Source organism: Leptidea sinapis, chromosome 1 (genome assembly GCF_905404315.1).
Source record: "Leptidea sinapis chromosome 1, ilLepSina1.1, whole genome shotgun sequence".
Taxonomy (NCBI): Eukaryota; Metazoa; Arthropoda; class Insecta; order Lepidoptera; family Pieridae; genus Leptidea; species Leptidea sinapis.
In genome coordinates this window covers 23,868,274-23,883,701 of record NC_066265.1, presented here as the reverse complement: position 1 = coordinate 23,883,701, position 15,428 = coordinate 23,868,274, and the positions used below count along the sequence as shown (strand labels likewise).

The following is a 15,428-nucleotide window of genomic DNA, read 5'->3' as shown; positions in this document are numbered from 1 at the left end:
TCGCAATTTACTACTACAATAGCTCAGATGGGACATTGGGTGATCCGGAAAGCAGAAGACCCGGGTTTGAATCCAGATGTACTATAAGTTTTCCATTTTGTTCAAGTTTTGTACCTTCTTAAAATCCGAGCAAGGCTGGGTCATCCACGTACTAGAATATAGATTCCGCAATGAAAACAATTTTAAAAACATAGTCGGTAACACAGAATGTAACACACAGTATGTTATACTGTCAAAATGTATATATATATATATATATATTGGTGTTATTTTTCTCCACGAATAGCACATACAGTATAAACAGTAGTAATAGTGATTTCAAACGACAGTAAAATATTTTTCCGTGAAGAATAATCTAGTACCGTGAGACACGCAACCACACGCGTTCTTTCATTCAAATACTCAATGAGTCGAAGCGATTGATTCGTGCCTTTACAGTTCTATGACAATTTGATGGGCTTGCCTGTTCCAACATCGCGCCAAAAATAAAAAATGACGCTTGAAAGCCCCTACTATTCTTAGAATAACACAATATTTTTTAAGGATAATATATATTTGAAGAATAACGATAAAATCTAAAGATAACGACTGACCAATCTAATATTATGAATGGAAATAGTGCACGGCATTACTTCAAGCCAGCCCACATTCTAGCGCTCTACAAAGCACAGGTCCGGCCACACCTGGAGTATTGCTGTCATCTCAGGTCTGGCGCACCCGAGTTTCAGCTCGACCCATTTACCGCGTGCAACGTAGAGTGGCTTGAATTGTCGGGGACCCACTCTCCGTGAACGGCTGGATCACTTGGCGTTGCGAAGAGATGTCGCTTCATTATGTGTCTTCTACCGCATTTATCACGGGGAGCTGTTTAACCTGATTCCTGCCGCCGAATTCCACCTTCGCACGACACGCCACAAGTTAGGATATTATCCCCACGATCTGGATGTGTGGCGGTCCTCCACAGTACGGTTTTCAAGGAGCTCTCTTCCACGTACTACAAAGCAGTGGAATGAACTTCCTTGTGCGGTGTTTCCGGGACGATACGACACGGGTACCTTCAAAAAAAGCGCGTACACCTTCCTTAAAGGCCGGCAACGCTCCTATGATTCCACTGGTGTTGCAAGAGATTGTGGGCGGCGGTGATCACTTAACAACAGGTGACCTGTACGCTCGTTTGTCCTCCCTATCCATAAAAATAATTGAAATATAAGTTTGTCAGTTTGTTACAGTTTGTCGTTCACCAGTGGCTCCATTGCACAGGATGTCGGCGAGATTCTGGGTACCACAACGGCGCCTATTTCTGCCGTGAAGCAGTAATGTATATGTAATAGCATTATTGTGTTTCGGTCTGCAGGGCACCGTAGCTAGTGAAATTACCGGGCAAATGAGACTAAACACCTTGTCTCAAGGAAAGGAGCGCAATAGTATTGCCGCTCAGAATTTACGGGATTTTCAAGAATCCTGAGCGGCTCTGCATTGAAATGAGCGTACCAATTACCATCAACTGATCGTCCAGCTCGTCTTGTTTCTTATCTTCATTAAAAAAATCCTATCACTAAAGTTACTGAAATTTTATGTACTCACGTTGTCGGGACGATGAAAGTGATATTTATGGTGTATGTGGATGATGCAGCTACTGTACTCAATAACTTTTGTGTTAATCATTTACATTAACTTTTTTGACTTACTCGTGTAAGACATTGACTATTTGACGTTTGAGTGTGTTTGTTGCATCATTTTACATATTACATTGTAATTGAAATGATTTGTAAATCGATGTAATGTAAATCTTGATATTAATGAGTGGCAATGAGTTTCTTGCTACTTCTTCTCATTAGCTCAACCCTTTACGAAGTAGCGGTAGATTCAATAAGATTTATTTTTTATTTTTTTTGACATTCATAAGTGTCATTTCCGTGACCTACGTGAATAAACTGATCTTCATTTGATTTGATTTGGTGTATAATAAGTACATTTTATGACACAAATTTATACTTATTTCTAAGAAGGGCAGAAGATACTAAATTAAATTAACACCTATTAAATTATATAGGTATGTCTCACAATATGCGAGTAAAGTTATGAATTGGCCTATATATTAAATAAAAATATCACAATGCATCAAAATAGCAGTACATAAACTAGCTAATAAATTAAAGGAATTTATTCCTTCAAAGAGGAAATCGCATATTTATAAGGCGGTTAGTTTTAAAAACAAATGTCTATTGATGTAGATTTTGGTTGTTGGTTCTGGTTGTACAAATACTGTAGTATTTTTTCTTAAATATCGCTAATATCAAAACAATTTTATTTTATGGAACTGAAGAGAGTTTGTATTTTGACAACAATAAAACTACATGGGGACATTTATAGATTTCACGTTATTGGCACACAAAATAAGGCGTTTGTTACGTACGTAAGTCTATTGATCAATGTATTATATAATATACAGTTATAACATAAATATTATATTTTCCAGTGCTTTATTTGATATTGATTTGCATTGATATTATTATGTTTCTTAGGGTAAATGAAACCCTACTTAGATTAATCTATATATAAATATATCTATAGACCTCTACCAATTTGATGAAGTTATTCTTTGTCTTCTCTTGTTACTTTCCAGCTGTACCTAAGATATCTTCACTCCATCGTCTTATGAGTTGCCCTTTCTACATTTTCTTTCTTTCTTATTTGATCCTATCTGTAAAATCATCGCATTACACTTTCCATCACTTACCAACCTATTTTTGTATTCTTTTGTAAAAATTCATTTCTTGTTATCTTGATACTGACTAGTTTCCCTTACATTTTTATTTTCTTTAGATTGAGTTACTAGTGTTTTTCAGTTCTTATTTATTTTGCATTCTATCTTTTATTCTTCTTTCTTTCTTTATATAAGCATTTATAAACGTATTAGTGTGTTGAGTTCCTTCGAGTCTTTTTATATGTAAGAGCAATAATTTTACTTAATTTCTCAAAATACCTATTGTTACACATTGTCCATTTACATAGATTTATCATCTTTTAAACTGCGTAGCAAAAGAGCCTCTCACTGGTTGGCAAAGGTCTACCTTTGCTTTGAGTCATTTCTTGTCAAAATCTAAAGTAAGCTTACACTTAAAACAAAAAAACATTCTTAGATTCTTGTAAATCAATATTGTTGTATAAATTCCCATATTTCTAGTAGATATCTAATAACATTTAGTAAATTAAAAATTAATAATGGTTTAGTATAAATTAAAATACTCGCTGAATAGCAATATCGTCATCAAGTTAGTTAATTCCAAAGTGCGTAAAAGCAATAAATTGATGCTATTAATATTACAAGTCCACCCGTACATTGCGTGATATTTTTTTACAACTTTAAACCTTGATTATTGCACAAACACATTTATAATACAAGCTGGATATCGTTTGTAATGTTCATTATGGCAATTTAATTTATGAAATATTATGATTGTCATCAAATTTTCGATTTAATAGTTTCCTGGTTAAATTGACATTAAAATTTAATGATTGGTTTTAAGAATCACGAATTACAAAATGATTACTGTATATTAATGAGCGTTTCTGTTTTTATTTCTTTTCATTTGAGCTGTGGATTAAAAATGTTAAATGAAAGATGCAAATAACACGTAATTGTTATGTTTTTATGGCAAACTAACATGCAACCACTGTTAGCGAAAGTTAAAGCCTCTAAGTTTTTAGTGGCTTCGATTCAATTTAGGAATTGAATATTAATAGTTCATTTGTTTTGCCCATAATTGTTGTAAGAAGAATTAGAAACAATTTTACAAATTTACCGTTTCTTCGACATTTTTCTAAGCTTTTATAATTAATAGTTTCAGTCGGTGTTCAAACTTTATCTGTTTAATCTAAGGCTTTAGTTAGAACAAGCTATGTTATGAATATTATTTACGCAACTGTTGGTTATTTAAAAAATCGGTCAGCCTAGGATTATAGTTTTACTGTCTAATACCACAATAACTTATAAACAAATAAATGTATATTGATACAAATTGTATTATTTTTTAAAAGAGCACTTAAAGCTTGCCTGACACCGTTCTTTCGTTTGGTTCATTTGTTTCCTAAAAAAAAATGACAGACATCAAAAGCAACTTGTATTAAAAAAAAGGAATTGAAAGAACGAAAGAACTCTACCAGCACTTTTTTGCGGTGTTTTAAAAATATTACCATTTAAACAATTACATTTTACAAATATCAAATGTTACATACAATACATTAAGTTCGTACGTAGATCCATACATGATGGTGTAAATAATACACGTACCTGAAGTCGTAGATGGAGCCGTGAATTCTTCTCATACACCGTAACAATCGAGACAAGCTGTCCTTTCTGCATATTGAACCTCCTTTCGGTATGTGATTCATAAACTGTAACATTCCATTACAACTTTTCAATTACAATATCCATAGCTCAAATAGATCATTTAGAAGAACAATATGTTTTGTTTTTGAAGTGATAAATAACCCTCACTTCTAGGATTAATACACAAATAAAATTTGAAAAACAAAATTTTATGAACGATGCGGGATTCGAACCCACGACCTCCGGCGTTCTGTGCCGGTGCTCTTACCAACTGAGCTAACCGTTCTGTTGTTTAAACTCATCGTTCCGCATCACAAATCACAGAGTTATGAAATCCATATTTTTATGTTAATTTCAAGTGATGTTTATTTTAGTACTTTTGTAATAATTAATAATAAAATATGCTCTTGACTCATTGTCATAGGAGTTTATTTTGAACCGACTCCAAAACGGAGGAGGTTTTTTAGGAGTTTTCATTTAGGTTGGTTATGTTATATTATTATTAAGTATTAACCTCTGCCCCGATAAGTGGGTCTTAGGCCACTTGTCATTCATACCTAACAAACATTCTTCACGATATGTCAGTGTCTGACAAGAACGTGAAATAGAGTATCAAACAGCATTTTTTCGGAGTCGATAGTCACTTGAAAAAAATCTTTTTAATATATGACACTAAAAAGCAACAAAATTTTATAGTTTACCTGATGTTGTATAGAAAAATACTACTGTACCTTACAGAACAACCTATTACTGACACTAAGAAGTAAAAAATAAAAAAAACAACGCTTAAAAATACCAAGTCAAATGTAAAATAACTACATTTAAAAGTCAATTGTAATGGCATGTACCTACACTCACCACGCGAGACTTTGAGCGGGATAACTTCGTCTAGAACCAACCAATCTAAGCGGGCAGGCACCGACTTAAACCCTATCTAATAAAGAATAGGTAGTATTCTATTAAAATTTGCATACGAGATGTATTAAATTAAATCTTTATTAAGATATTTTATACTTTTTAGTTTTTGAAGTTGGTTTTCTTAAACGTATATTTTTATGTTTTGAATGCTGGAAATACAATGAGTTACATCATTTCGGAATCTTAATGAAACAGGCTTATTTTTTAGGCACTCAGGTGAGCATACTTTTTTTTACACCACACACCACACGTTAGGTTAGTTAAACTTAGGAAAATATAAGCAAATTATGAAATTTGAGTTAGATCTTTGATGTAAAAAAAGCTTATCATGCGCTCGAGAAATCATAGTTCAATAGTCGATAGCACACATATCCTAGGATACTAACAAAACAGAAAAATTTCTTTTATTTGGAGTCTAGCCACCAAAAAGAGTGACAAAGTGTGTACTCTTTTGAATTTTCGAATAACTCGAAATCCGAGGGACTTTCACATAAGATAAAATAAAATATAATTTTTCTGAACCGCCACAACGTCTTGCACCCGCAGGTACCATATAGTCTATGCATTACGTCACATCCTATATATTTCCTTGCATAATATTCAAACAGGTTTCCACGTAATTAATGAAAATAGATATGAACCTACAATGATTAATGTTATTTTCTATATAATAATAGTCTTTCGAATATTTTTTAACACAATTAATTTCTTAGTTTTCAAAATTGCATGAAGGCATGTGAGGTTCTATGTGTAAATATTATTCATAATACCATAGAATATGTCACAGAATAAACTTGCGGGAAGCGGAACTAATACTAGGATATGAGTAAAAGCTACACTAAACATGAATAAAAATACTGTGAAACACGAATTTCGGTCGTAAATCTACAATATTCAGAGCACCATAACTTTGATTGACTCCTGTCACGTTATCATTCTATAGAAAACTACGAAAATATTATCGATTTATTTAAAATCTTTTACATTTCACCGGGACACCACCACGGAACACACGGGCAACCAGTCGCGCCACCGTGGTGACGTAGACGTTTGAGTATTTTTGTTGCATCACTTTGCATAATATATTGTAATTGAAATGATTTGTAAATATAATTGAAAATAAGAACTTGTAATATATATAGCATTCTGTTTTGAAAAGAGCAACCTTAGAGTTTCTTGCTCGTTCTTCACTAAGGAAATCTACCTTCTGAATGAGCTGTGTGAAAAAATTACATATTTCAAGTGTAATGCAAATAACCCAATAAACCTACCTACGAAATAAAATAATTTTGATTTGATTTGATTTTGAACCTTCTTTAAGATCGAAAAGACTATTTAGAAGAAGGTATAGTTTCACATTTTCATGAAAATAAATAAGACAATAAGTCATGACCACACCAGCTCCGACGCGGCAGCTCGCGATAAAATTTTTGTTTTCTTATTGCATTTCGACAAACTCTGCCATTCTTTAGTACTAACAGCACACGGCCGTCCCAATCTTTTATGGACTTCGACAGAAGATGTTTTTTTTATGAAAAAGGAGAACAAACGATCGTACGGGTCACCTGGTGCTAAGTGATCACCGCCGCCCACATTCTCTTGCAACACCAGAGGAATCACAAGAGCGTTGCCGGCTTTTAAGGAAGGTGTACGAGCTTTTTTTGAAGGTACCCATGTCGTATCATCCCGTTACGTATAGTACGATATACGACATCCGACTGATACCTAGCTTTTGAAAATAACCGCTGTCATACTCATTTTGTGCTAGGCAATTACTGTTATAATTCTCCTTCTTAAACACGCTATTCCATCATTGCTATTTAATCTTCTCCTTCTTCTGGTACCATAACCCTCTACGGGATGTTGTCGATAAATTCTCTGTACGCTTTTCTATCTTCAGCTCTTCAGCTTTCAGAATTCCCATCCAGGATTTAATGTTGTCCTACCATGTAATTCTCCTACGGCCGCTACCCCTGGTTCCCTCTATTTAGCCCTCAAGGATTATATGATATTTGTTATTTCTGTAGATGTGGCCATAGTACGCAACTTTTTTTCTCTAAACGGTTTTGACAACATCCATCTTCTTTGTCATTCTTCTAACATTTTTAATATAACCCTCAAAAATATATTGTGTCTAATTATGATTTATAAAATAAATATTTTGGAGTTTTTAACTTGTAACAATATTAATAGCCAGAAGAGCTATACATAATTGCATGCACTTATTTTCAGTACTATATTTTATGGGTCAAGAATGCGGCATTTATTGTTTTGTTTGTGTAAATAATATTAATAACACCTTATTTTAAATCTACCGTTATTTGGTGGATTCCGGATGGGCCGTTTAATTATGAAATTTTTCGCTGACGTTTGTGCAATAAAATGCAATCGCTATGAAAATGACAGATAGTTTTGCGGTTCTTAATCGAAGTGTGTGTGTTTCGTGTCGTTATGCATAATTGCGATTAGCTGCTCGCAAAAACCGCATCGAGTACTTACGAGTAGTATTATTGATGGTCGAATGATTTAAATAAAATACTTTTTACCCCATATATGCCCAGAACTATTTTTTTATTTGGTACCGTATATACAACAACAGAGGTGTAGTCTAAGGTCAACAACTGCTACATTTCACACGAAAGGTTCATCCTACCGCCATCTATGTCAAGTATAGTGTACTTTCTTCGTATTGTGATTAATTGTTTTAAAATTCCTAAGATATTTCTTAGGTAATTAATCATTGCAAGTTATGACTTGATTTCGACTTGCAAAAAAAATGGCGCCTTGCGCAAAAAAGTAAGTAATTATCCAAATTAACTTTACTTTGTAATTTTTATGTAAATTTAAATAAAGCTAGATAGATGTAAGTAGCATATTTCTGTAAAATTGTAACACGTAAATTATTGTATTTTCACACCAAAATGTCGTATAAATAAACACCGTTTCGAAAACGATACAATGGGAACTTATATTACATGCATTATATAAATTATGTTTTTGTATTTTAGGAGAGGTGGGCCGTTAACGACTAATGAAATAGTTGATATTATCAATGATTTCGATTCGGACGATGAAGTGACAGGTTTATATGTCTATTATATTGATCCTCCTGGCGATGGATTAGTGTCAGATTCTGGCGATGGAGACAAATGTAAGCTTTGAGAATTTATCACGTAGACAACTTATGGCACCAGCCGAACTCATACTACATGGTGTAAATGATAAAGGTGATTGTGTTTTCGACGAAGTAGATAAACTTCCGCTATCAGAGTTTCAAGCTGGCCAAGGATCAGAAATACTCTCGTCGAGTAGACCACGGCAGCCTCAAACCCGTAAATGGGTAAAACGAGACTTACACATAATAAATAAGAAGGCCATGGTAAAACGAGACTTACACATAATAAATAATGAATGGTTTGCACCACCTCCAAGATCTGTGATGACAATATAAGATGCGTCGGAACCAATAGACCTCTTTGAATTATTTTTCAGTCATGAAGTGGTAGTTCACATTGTCCGTCATACAGTTATGTATGCCGCAGAGAAAGGAAATATGACATTCACCCTGTCTGTTGATGAAATATATTGTTCCATTGGCATTCGTATATTGTCAAACATGGGTGTAAACAGCACATTAGTGGAAAACCGATCCGATTTGGATTCAAGACATGGGTGGCAGCTTTACGACTAGGATACTGCTTACAGGCTGATCTTTACCGAGGTACATCAGAGAAAGACTCAATATTGGGCTAGGCCAACAAGTTGTGCAAAAGCTTATGTCTGAAATCAAAGCAGCTTACGAAGACACAAATTTCTCGGTGTACGTGGATAATTTCTTTACAGGATTGCCCCTTATCACAGAAATGAAGGAACAAAATGTCCTCGTAACAGGAACAGATAGAAATAACAGAATTGAAAAGTGTCCCCTTAGACGTGTGAGCTCGTGCAAAAAAAGAGAGGGGCTATCACGACAGTCAGTTAGATCGGAACAGTGGTATTTGTGCTGTACGATGGCACGACAATAGTGTCGTGACGTTATAATCCAGCGAGTACGGCGTTGAACCTCTACAAACCGTAAAAAGATACTCACCTGCTTAAAAATCTCGAATTGAAGTGCCACAAACACACACACTGACGTTGTAAAAAAATACAACTGATTCATGGGAGGAGTGGACCGATTAAATGCGAATGTGGGGACGTATAGAATTACAATCAGGGGCAAAAAATGGTACATTCCAATACCTTTCTGGTATATTGATGTGGCTGTCAATAACGCAACACTCATAGCACGACAAGTTTGCAATGACGTAGATACCCTAGAATTTCGGCGCAGTATTGCCACAACCTTACTCCAAAAATATGGCATTGAAAAGCGACAGCCAGGTCCGTCTTAAAGAATTTCTAGCACTGTTCCTTCTTCTGTGAGAATGCACAATGCTGACCATATGATCAGCAGAGCACCAAGCCGACTCCGATGTCCTTATTGCAAAAGTCTGACGGTTACTTCGTGTCAAAAGTGCCAGGTTAACTTACATGCCAAATATTTTGTTTCTTTTCATTCTTAATTTTAATTATCAAATGTTATTTTGTTCTATTAATTCCTAAGTACCATTTAGTGTTCCTACATTAGTACTTTTTAAGTCGTAAGTTCAAGATAACTGCTCCAGCTAAATTCATGAAAATGCCGCCTGTGAGAAGTTTCAATTCTTTAACTTAACACAGTACACCAAGTCAATAGGCATCGCTTCGCGCCTCAATACCTACACCCAAGTAATGGAAGAAATTGTCTCTCGAGTTAAACTTATATCTACGAGAAAAATAAATATCAATCCTTATATTTCTAGCAAGTCACGTAAATATAAATTTCCCAAATTGATTGAACGGAGAGAGTTACTTTTTATCAACTTGACATCCTTTTTAAAAATATTTCAAAGATTTCACCTTTGCATGAATCGAAGTATTCATGATCCGTTTTATCATCCGGATTATCATACAATCAATTTTATGACCACATGTTTGTACGACATATAAATTATGGGTACCACAACGGCGCCTATAGATATCGCATCTTACCTGCCAATCTGCAAGTATTTTATAGGATGTTGCTGGAAATGCATTTCTCCACCATAGATTCCATTTCTCCTCTCCATGTTGACTTTGGTAAGTTCGCCAACCACGTTCAGCACAGACCTGATTAGAAAATGAAAAATATACGATTTATTTATTTATTTAATAGGTACACACAACAGAATTACAACAAATACATAATAAAAAATAAACTATCAGCTAAATACAAGATAGGCTGCAACTCCACGAGGGTGTGTACTCAGCATGTTTAGCATAAGTTGATAACTATGCAAATACAACAGAAATAGCGATTTTAAAACTAACTTTAGGTAATGTAGTATTATAAAAGAAAAAGATAGAGAGAATATATATTTGGACAAATAGAAGTGAATAATTATGGTAGTTAAATTAAGATGCTTTTTTAAAAATTTAAACTAATTAAGGAATTTATATAAACTAGATTTCCATTTACAAACAGATGAACTGTGGATGTCAGGTACTTCACTGATTTCAAGTAGTAGTGCATTGTATTGACGACAAATTCTATAGATGGGGTTTTGCAAGGACACGTTATTATTGCAGAACGGAATGATAAAAGGCTGTTCATGTCTTGAAGACCGATTGGGAACTCTTAGATGGATATTCGACAAGAGGGAAGTAGAAATTGTGCCATCCAGTATTTTGTATAAAGTCGTTAGGCCATGCAATTTGCGACGACTCTCGAGGCTCAGTAACTTGAAGTGAGATAGCCTTTCCTCATATGTAGACAGCTCCCTTTTTAGACCAAACCTAATCGTCAATACGCGAAGAAGACGTCTTTGAATAGACTCAAGCACATCAGTATATGTATTATATTGAGGTGACCAGACAATGGAGGCGTACTCGATTTGGCTCAGGATTAGCGACTTATAGAGTAACAGTAAACTATTTGGTGACTTGAATTCTTTAGTAGCTCTGCATATGAAGCCAGATAGCTTATTACATTTCTTGGCTATTTCTTTATAGTGATATTTATGATTATATGTATATGTATTATATTTTTTATAAACAATAATAACATAAAATTTTACTGATATGTCAAGTCTGAAATGTCAAGGCCTGTCCCAAATCGTCGTCAAATATAAGCCTTGCAAGACAATAGCAAATGCAATAATCAGGCTTGCAAGACGCTTAATGCACGCCACTGCTTGTGGCGGAGACATGGGGCGGGTCGTTCTCTTCCCTAAAATATGGTCGAGTGAGGCGATTGCTGGTCCATGCGCTATGTTCGTGAACGGGTGCTAATTATAGTGGCTGGATGATTCTCTCACCGGGAAATCTGCTTCATGTTTTTTACTTTTTTACATAAAAGTTGTAACATATTTTTTTATATATTACTAGCTGACCCAGCAAACGTTGTATTTCCAATATTAAAATCGCGATACAAAACTGTGGAACGTAGATGGATGAAAAATACGTCATCAGCTGAACGTCCGGCTCGTCTCGTCCCTAATTTTCATAAAAAAAAAGTTCAAAAGAAAATCAAACTTGGAATTTAATTTATTCTGGATGTTTCTCATGTGATTCCTCGGGTGAGCTAAGATGATCACCTACCATAAGGGCGGTCTGCGGCCCTTTACTTCGTCCTAATACTCTGAAAAACAATAAACATAACATCCGTAAATAATTTCTTAATTTTAAATACCTTAAAACAAATATAATAATATTTAGGATATTAAAACGATAAACATTATAGAAATTCTAAGAAATATCCCTTGATATTGTTAAATAAAACTCTTTTTTCAGTTATTTGATATATACAATTCTTGTGTCCCGGTGTTTGTTACGAAACTCCTCGAAACGGCTGAACCGATTTATATGAAATTTTGTGTGTATTTCGGGTAGGTCTGAGAATCGGCCAATATCCATTTTCACACCCCTCAATATATTTTAATTGATTTGAATTTTTTTTATTTTTATTTTATCAAGATTCAGCATTGAAAAATACATACAACTTAAAATTTTCGCCCTTCTATGATCTACAACTATTTTTGTATCGCGATTTTTATATTATTCTGTTCCATCCACAAATCCGCTATAGGGCTGCAAGATGGCAATCGAATACAATAATTTTAGTAAAATATATTTGGTAGGTCTGAGAATCGGTTGCATCTATTTTTTATACTCCAAAAATTTTTATTATTGAATACTTTCTAAATTACTTTATATGGCAATACAACGTTTGCTGGGTCAGCTGGTATATCTCTAATAGTTACCTACAGCCAAATAATGAGCTATATATATACAATATTATTTTGATCCAAAGTTACCTTCACAAGTAAACTTGGCCCGGATCCATTATCATTAAGCCGATAAATAAATGGCTCATCGCCATCCATTTCCTTTGACATCATTTTTATCAATCGCTTCAAAACTATTAAAGGAAAAATATAAATAATGTTGTGTCTTTAAATCAATAAAGCTTTGAACTATGTTTCAAACAAAACTTATAGTTATAATAAATTGAATTGTTTGTAAAATATAATCTTGAGTCCAGGCTAAATTTTATAAAATACCAAATAAACTTGATTCTTTTACTTCTTGGTTCTTCGCCTTTCACTTCACAATTTAAAAAGAAAACTAAAACATTATTTTTTTATTATAATACCCATTTTACAAAATGATTGATTAATTCTTATCGTTTTAATACTGAAATTCAATTTATATGAGACGTATTCGAGTAAGTTTTGGATCGACAACGTTTGTTCTCAAACAAAAGGGCACAGGGTCGGCCGTTTCGCCCGCCCGCCCTAAAGGGACTGATGCTTTCTATCTTGCTAGAAAACAACTTTTGATTTATAACCGGGTTTCCATGACGCAAATTATATCGCAAAGACCTTGGTATTGCTTTCCATTGTCGACTGCATTTTACGATATAAAACTTCTGAAATGAAAACTAACCTATTTTAATACTTTTATATGCAATGTAACTTTAAAATGATATTAATAACCTCATTAGATAGCAATAAATAGGATAGTGTTACGAATACAAAATCTTCTCTTGAAACTCCAGAGTTTTATTTAAAAACTTATGATATAAGTGAAATGTTTACCTAAATTATGTTATGAAAATGATTGACACGACGTTGACAACAATCAATACAGGAGGACGTCATGTTTTCTTGAAGTCAAGTTGAAGTCCGTCCAGAGAAAATACCAGAGAGATACCATAGACTTACGGTTTTGATTAATAATAATAACAATAATAAAATTTATTGCCTTGAACTTAATTTAAGTATAGAATATCAGCTTATTACAAACATACATTAAGACAAAAGGGAGTAGGCTCAGCTTATGCTGCTAGAAATAATATTTTCATGCAGCGCTGGTTTTCAGCCATTCCCATCTCCCTAAGGTGTAAGGTGGGATACATAGTAAAGAGGGCAAACTAATAACGATTACAATCCAGATCTAAACTTTTTCTAGATGTATCAACCTCTGTATAAATTATGAGTGTATTTGTGAGTCTGTGTGTAGTATGATATGAGTGTGTGTCAATGTGTCAGTTTAAATGTAATATGAAACGAGTTGCAAATGTTATTGTTAAATCATGAAAAATATTTATTTAAGGGAAGTTCTTTCCATACACAATAATAGAAATTTTCAGATTCCTGTTGTTTTTTTAACAACACCATTTTATATTTACCCTTAAACTGATTTATATTTTTTATCATTCTAAGAGGTGGTGGCAAATCATTCCAAATACGGGAAGCCATGAATTTGAAACTGGATCTATATCTTGTTGTTTTGTAGTGTGGTATATTTAATAAGTTTTGATAGGCAAAACGTGTACATTTTAAATTAGAACTTCCGCTCCAGGTCAATTTTTCAAATAAATATTCAGGGCGCTTGCTATAGATTATTCTCTTTATACTGCAGGCATAATGCAATTCTCTCCTAGCTTTCATATTAAGTATTCGTTTGTTGTTTAAATATGGAGTTACATAGCCTCTGTTTGGAACATGAAAGGAGAATCGAATACATGCATTTTCTACCCGCTGCACTGCTCTCTCCAATTTATAACTAAGTCTGGGACCATATGTTGTACTGCAGTGGTTGAATTGGGAGAGGACAAGTGACTCAGTCAATGAAGTACGTAGTTCCTCTTTTAGGTATGGCCTTATTTTATATAGTGTTTTTAGTTAATAGAAAGCAGTTCTTATTTTATTGTTAACATGTTTCATAAATTTTTGCTCATCGTCTAATACCAGGCCCAAATTACGTGCAGTTTTGACATATTCTACTGGTATATCATTTATTTTTACTTTTTCGTTGCAGTTACATATATATTTAATTTGGTTTTTTGTTCCAAGGGCTAACATCTGTGATTTAGCTGGATTAAGTGACAGCGAGTTTTTTTTTGACCAATTGTAGATATTTTCTAAGTCCTGATTTATTTTACGTATAGCGTCTTTGACATCTTCGCCTTTGAAAGAGTAATACAGTTGCGTGTATTCAGCGTAGAGGTGGTTTCTGCGCCGCGACACTTACGAAACCCAGATTGATATTTTGGTATTACTTTTATATTGTCGAGATAAGCAACCACTTGATCTAGGACTAGTTTTTCTAAAACCTTGGAAAGTAAGGGTATAATAGAAATTGGTCGTAAATCCTTTAGTCCATTAACAGTTGTTTTTTTTGGTATAGGTTTAACAAGTGCGTTTTTCCAACAAGAAGGGTATTTATGAGTTAATATTGACGTGTTAATGATATTTGTTATTATATGCAAAGTTACTTCAACGGTAAGTAAAATCATGTCAATGTCTAATTTTTCAACACCTATAGCTTTAGTTTTGATAGCCTTTAAAATATTAAGGACTACCTGCTCTGATGTAATTTTCAGTTCAAATGCTTGTTGTATACTGTCTTTTTCGTTTGTCGTAATTTCTATATCTTCTTTGTTGTATGGGGGTACATTTAAAAAATGAGCGTTTACTTCATTTGGGTTTTTAAGGTGGTCCGGTAAAGAGGATTTGACTGATTTAGTAATCGTAGTAATATTTTTTATATTCTTCCACAAGAGGGCTGGTTTGTGAATTAGTGTTATTAATAGAGTGTTCAAAAAATGCTT

At 33.8% G+C, this 15,428-nt stretch overlaps 1 protein-coding gene and 1 non-coding gene across 2 annotated transcripts in view; both read right to left on the bottom strand.

Annotated features, from left to right (window-relative positions):
- LOC126964965 (probable tubulin polyglutamylase TTLL2) overlaps positions 1-12,716 on the bottom strand; it is a 30,495-nt gene extending 17,779 nt beyond the window's left edge. The window contains exons 1-3 of the mRNA XM_050808328.1: positions 12,628-12,716; positions 10,325-10,441; positions 4,295-4,398 (exon numbers count right to left, since the gene is read on the bottom strand). Of these exons, the coding sequence (XP_050664285.1) occupies positions 4,295-4,398; positions 10,325-10,441; positions 12,628-12,711 (305 nt within the window). The 5' untranslated portion in view covers positions 12,712-12,716. The remainder of the gene's footprint in view (positions 1-4,294; positions 4,399-10,324; positions 10,442-12,627) is intronic.
- Positions 4,546-4,619, bottom strand: Trnas-aga (transfer RNA serine (anticodon AGA)). Its single transcript has one exon. It is a non-coding gene; the product is annotated as a tRNA-Ser (tRNA).
- Positions 12,717-15,428: the final 2,712 nt, after the last annotated feature.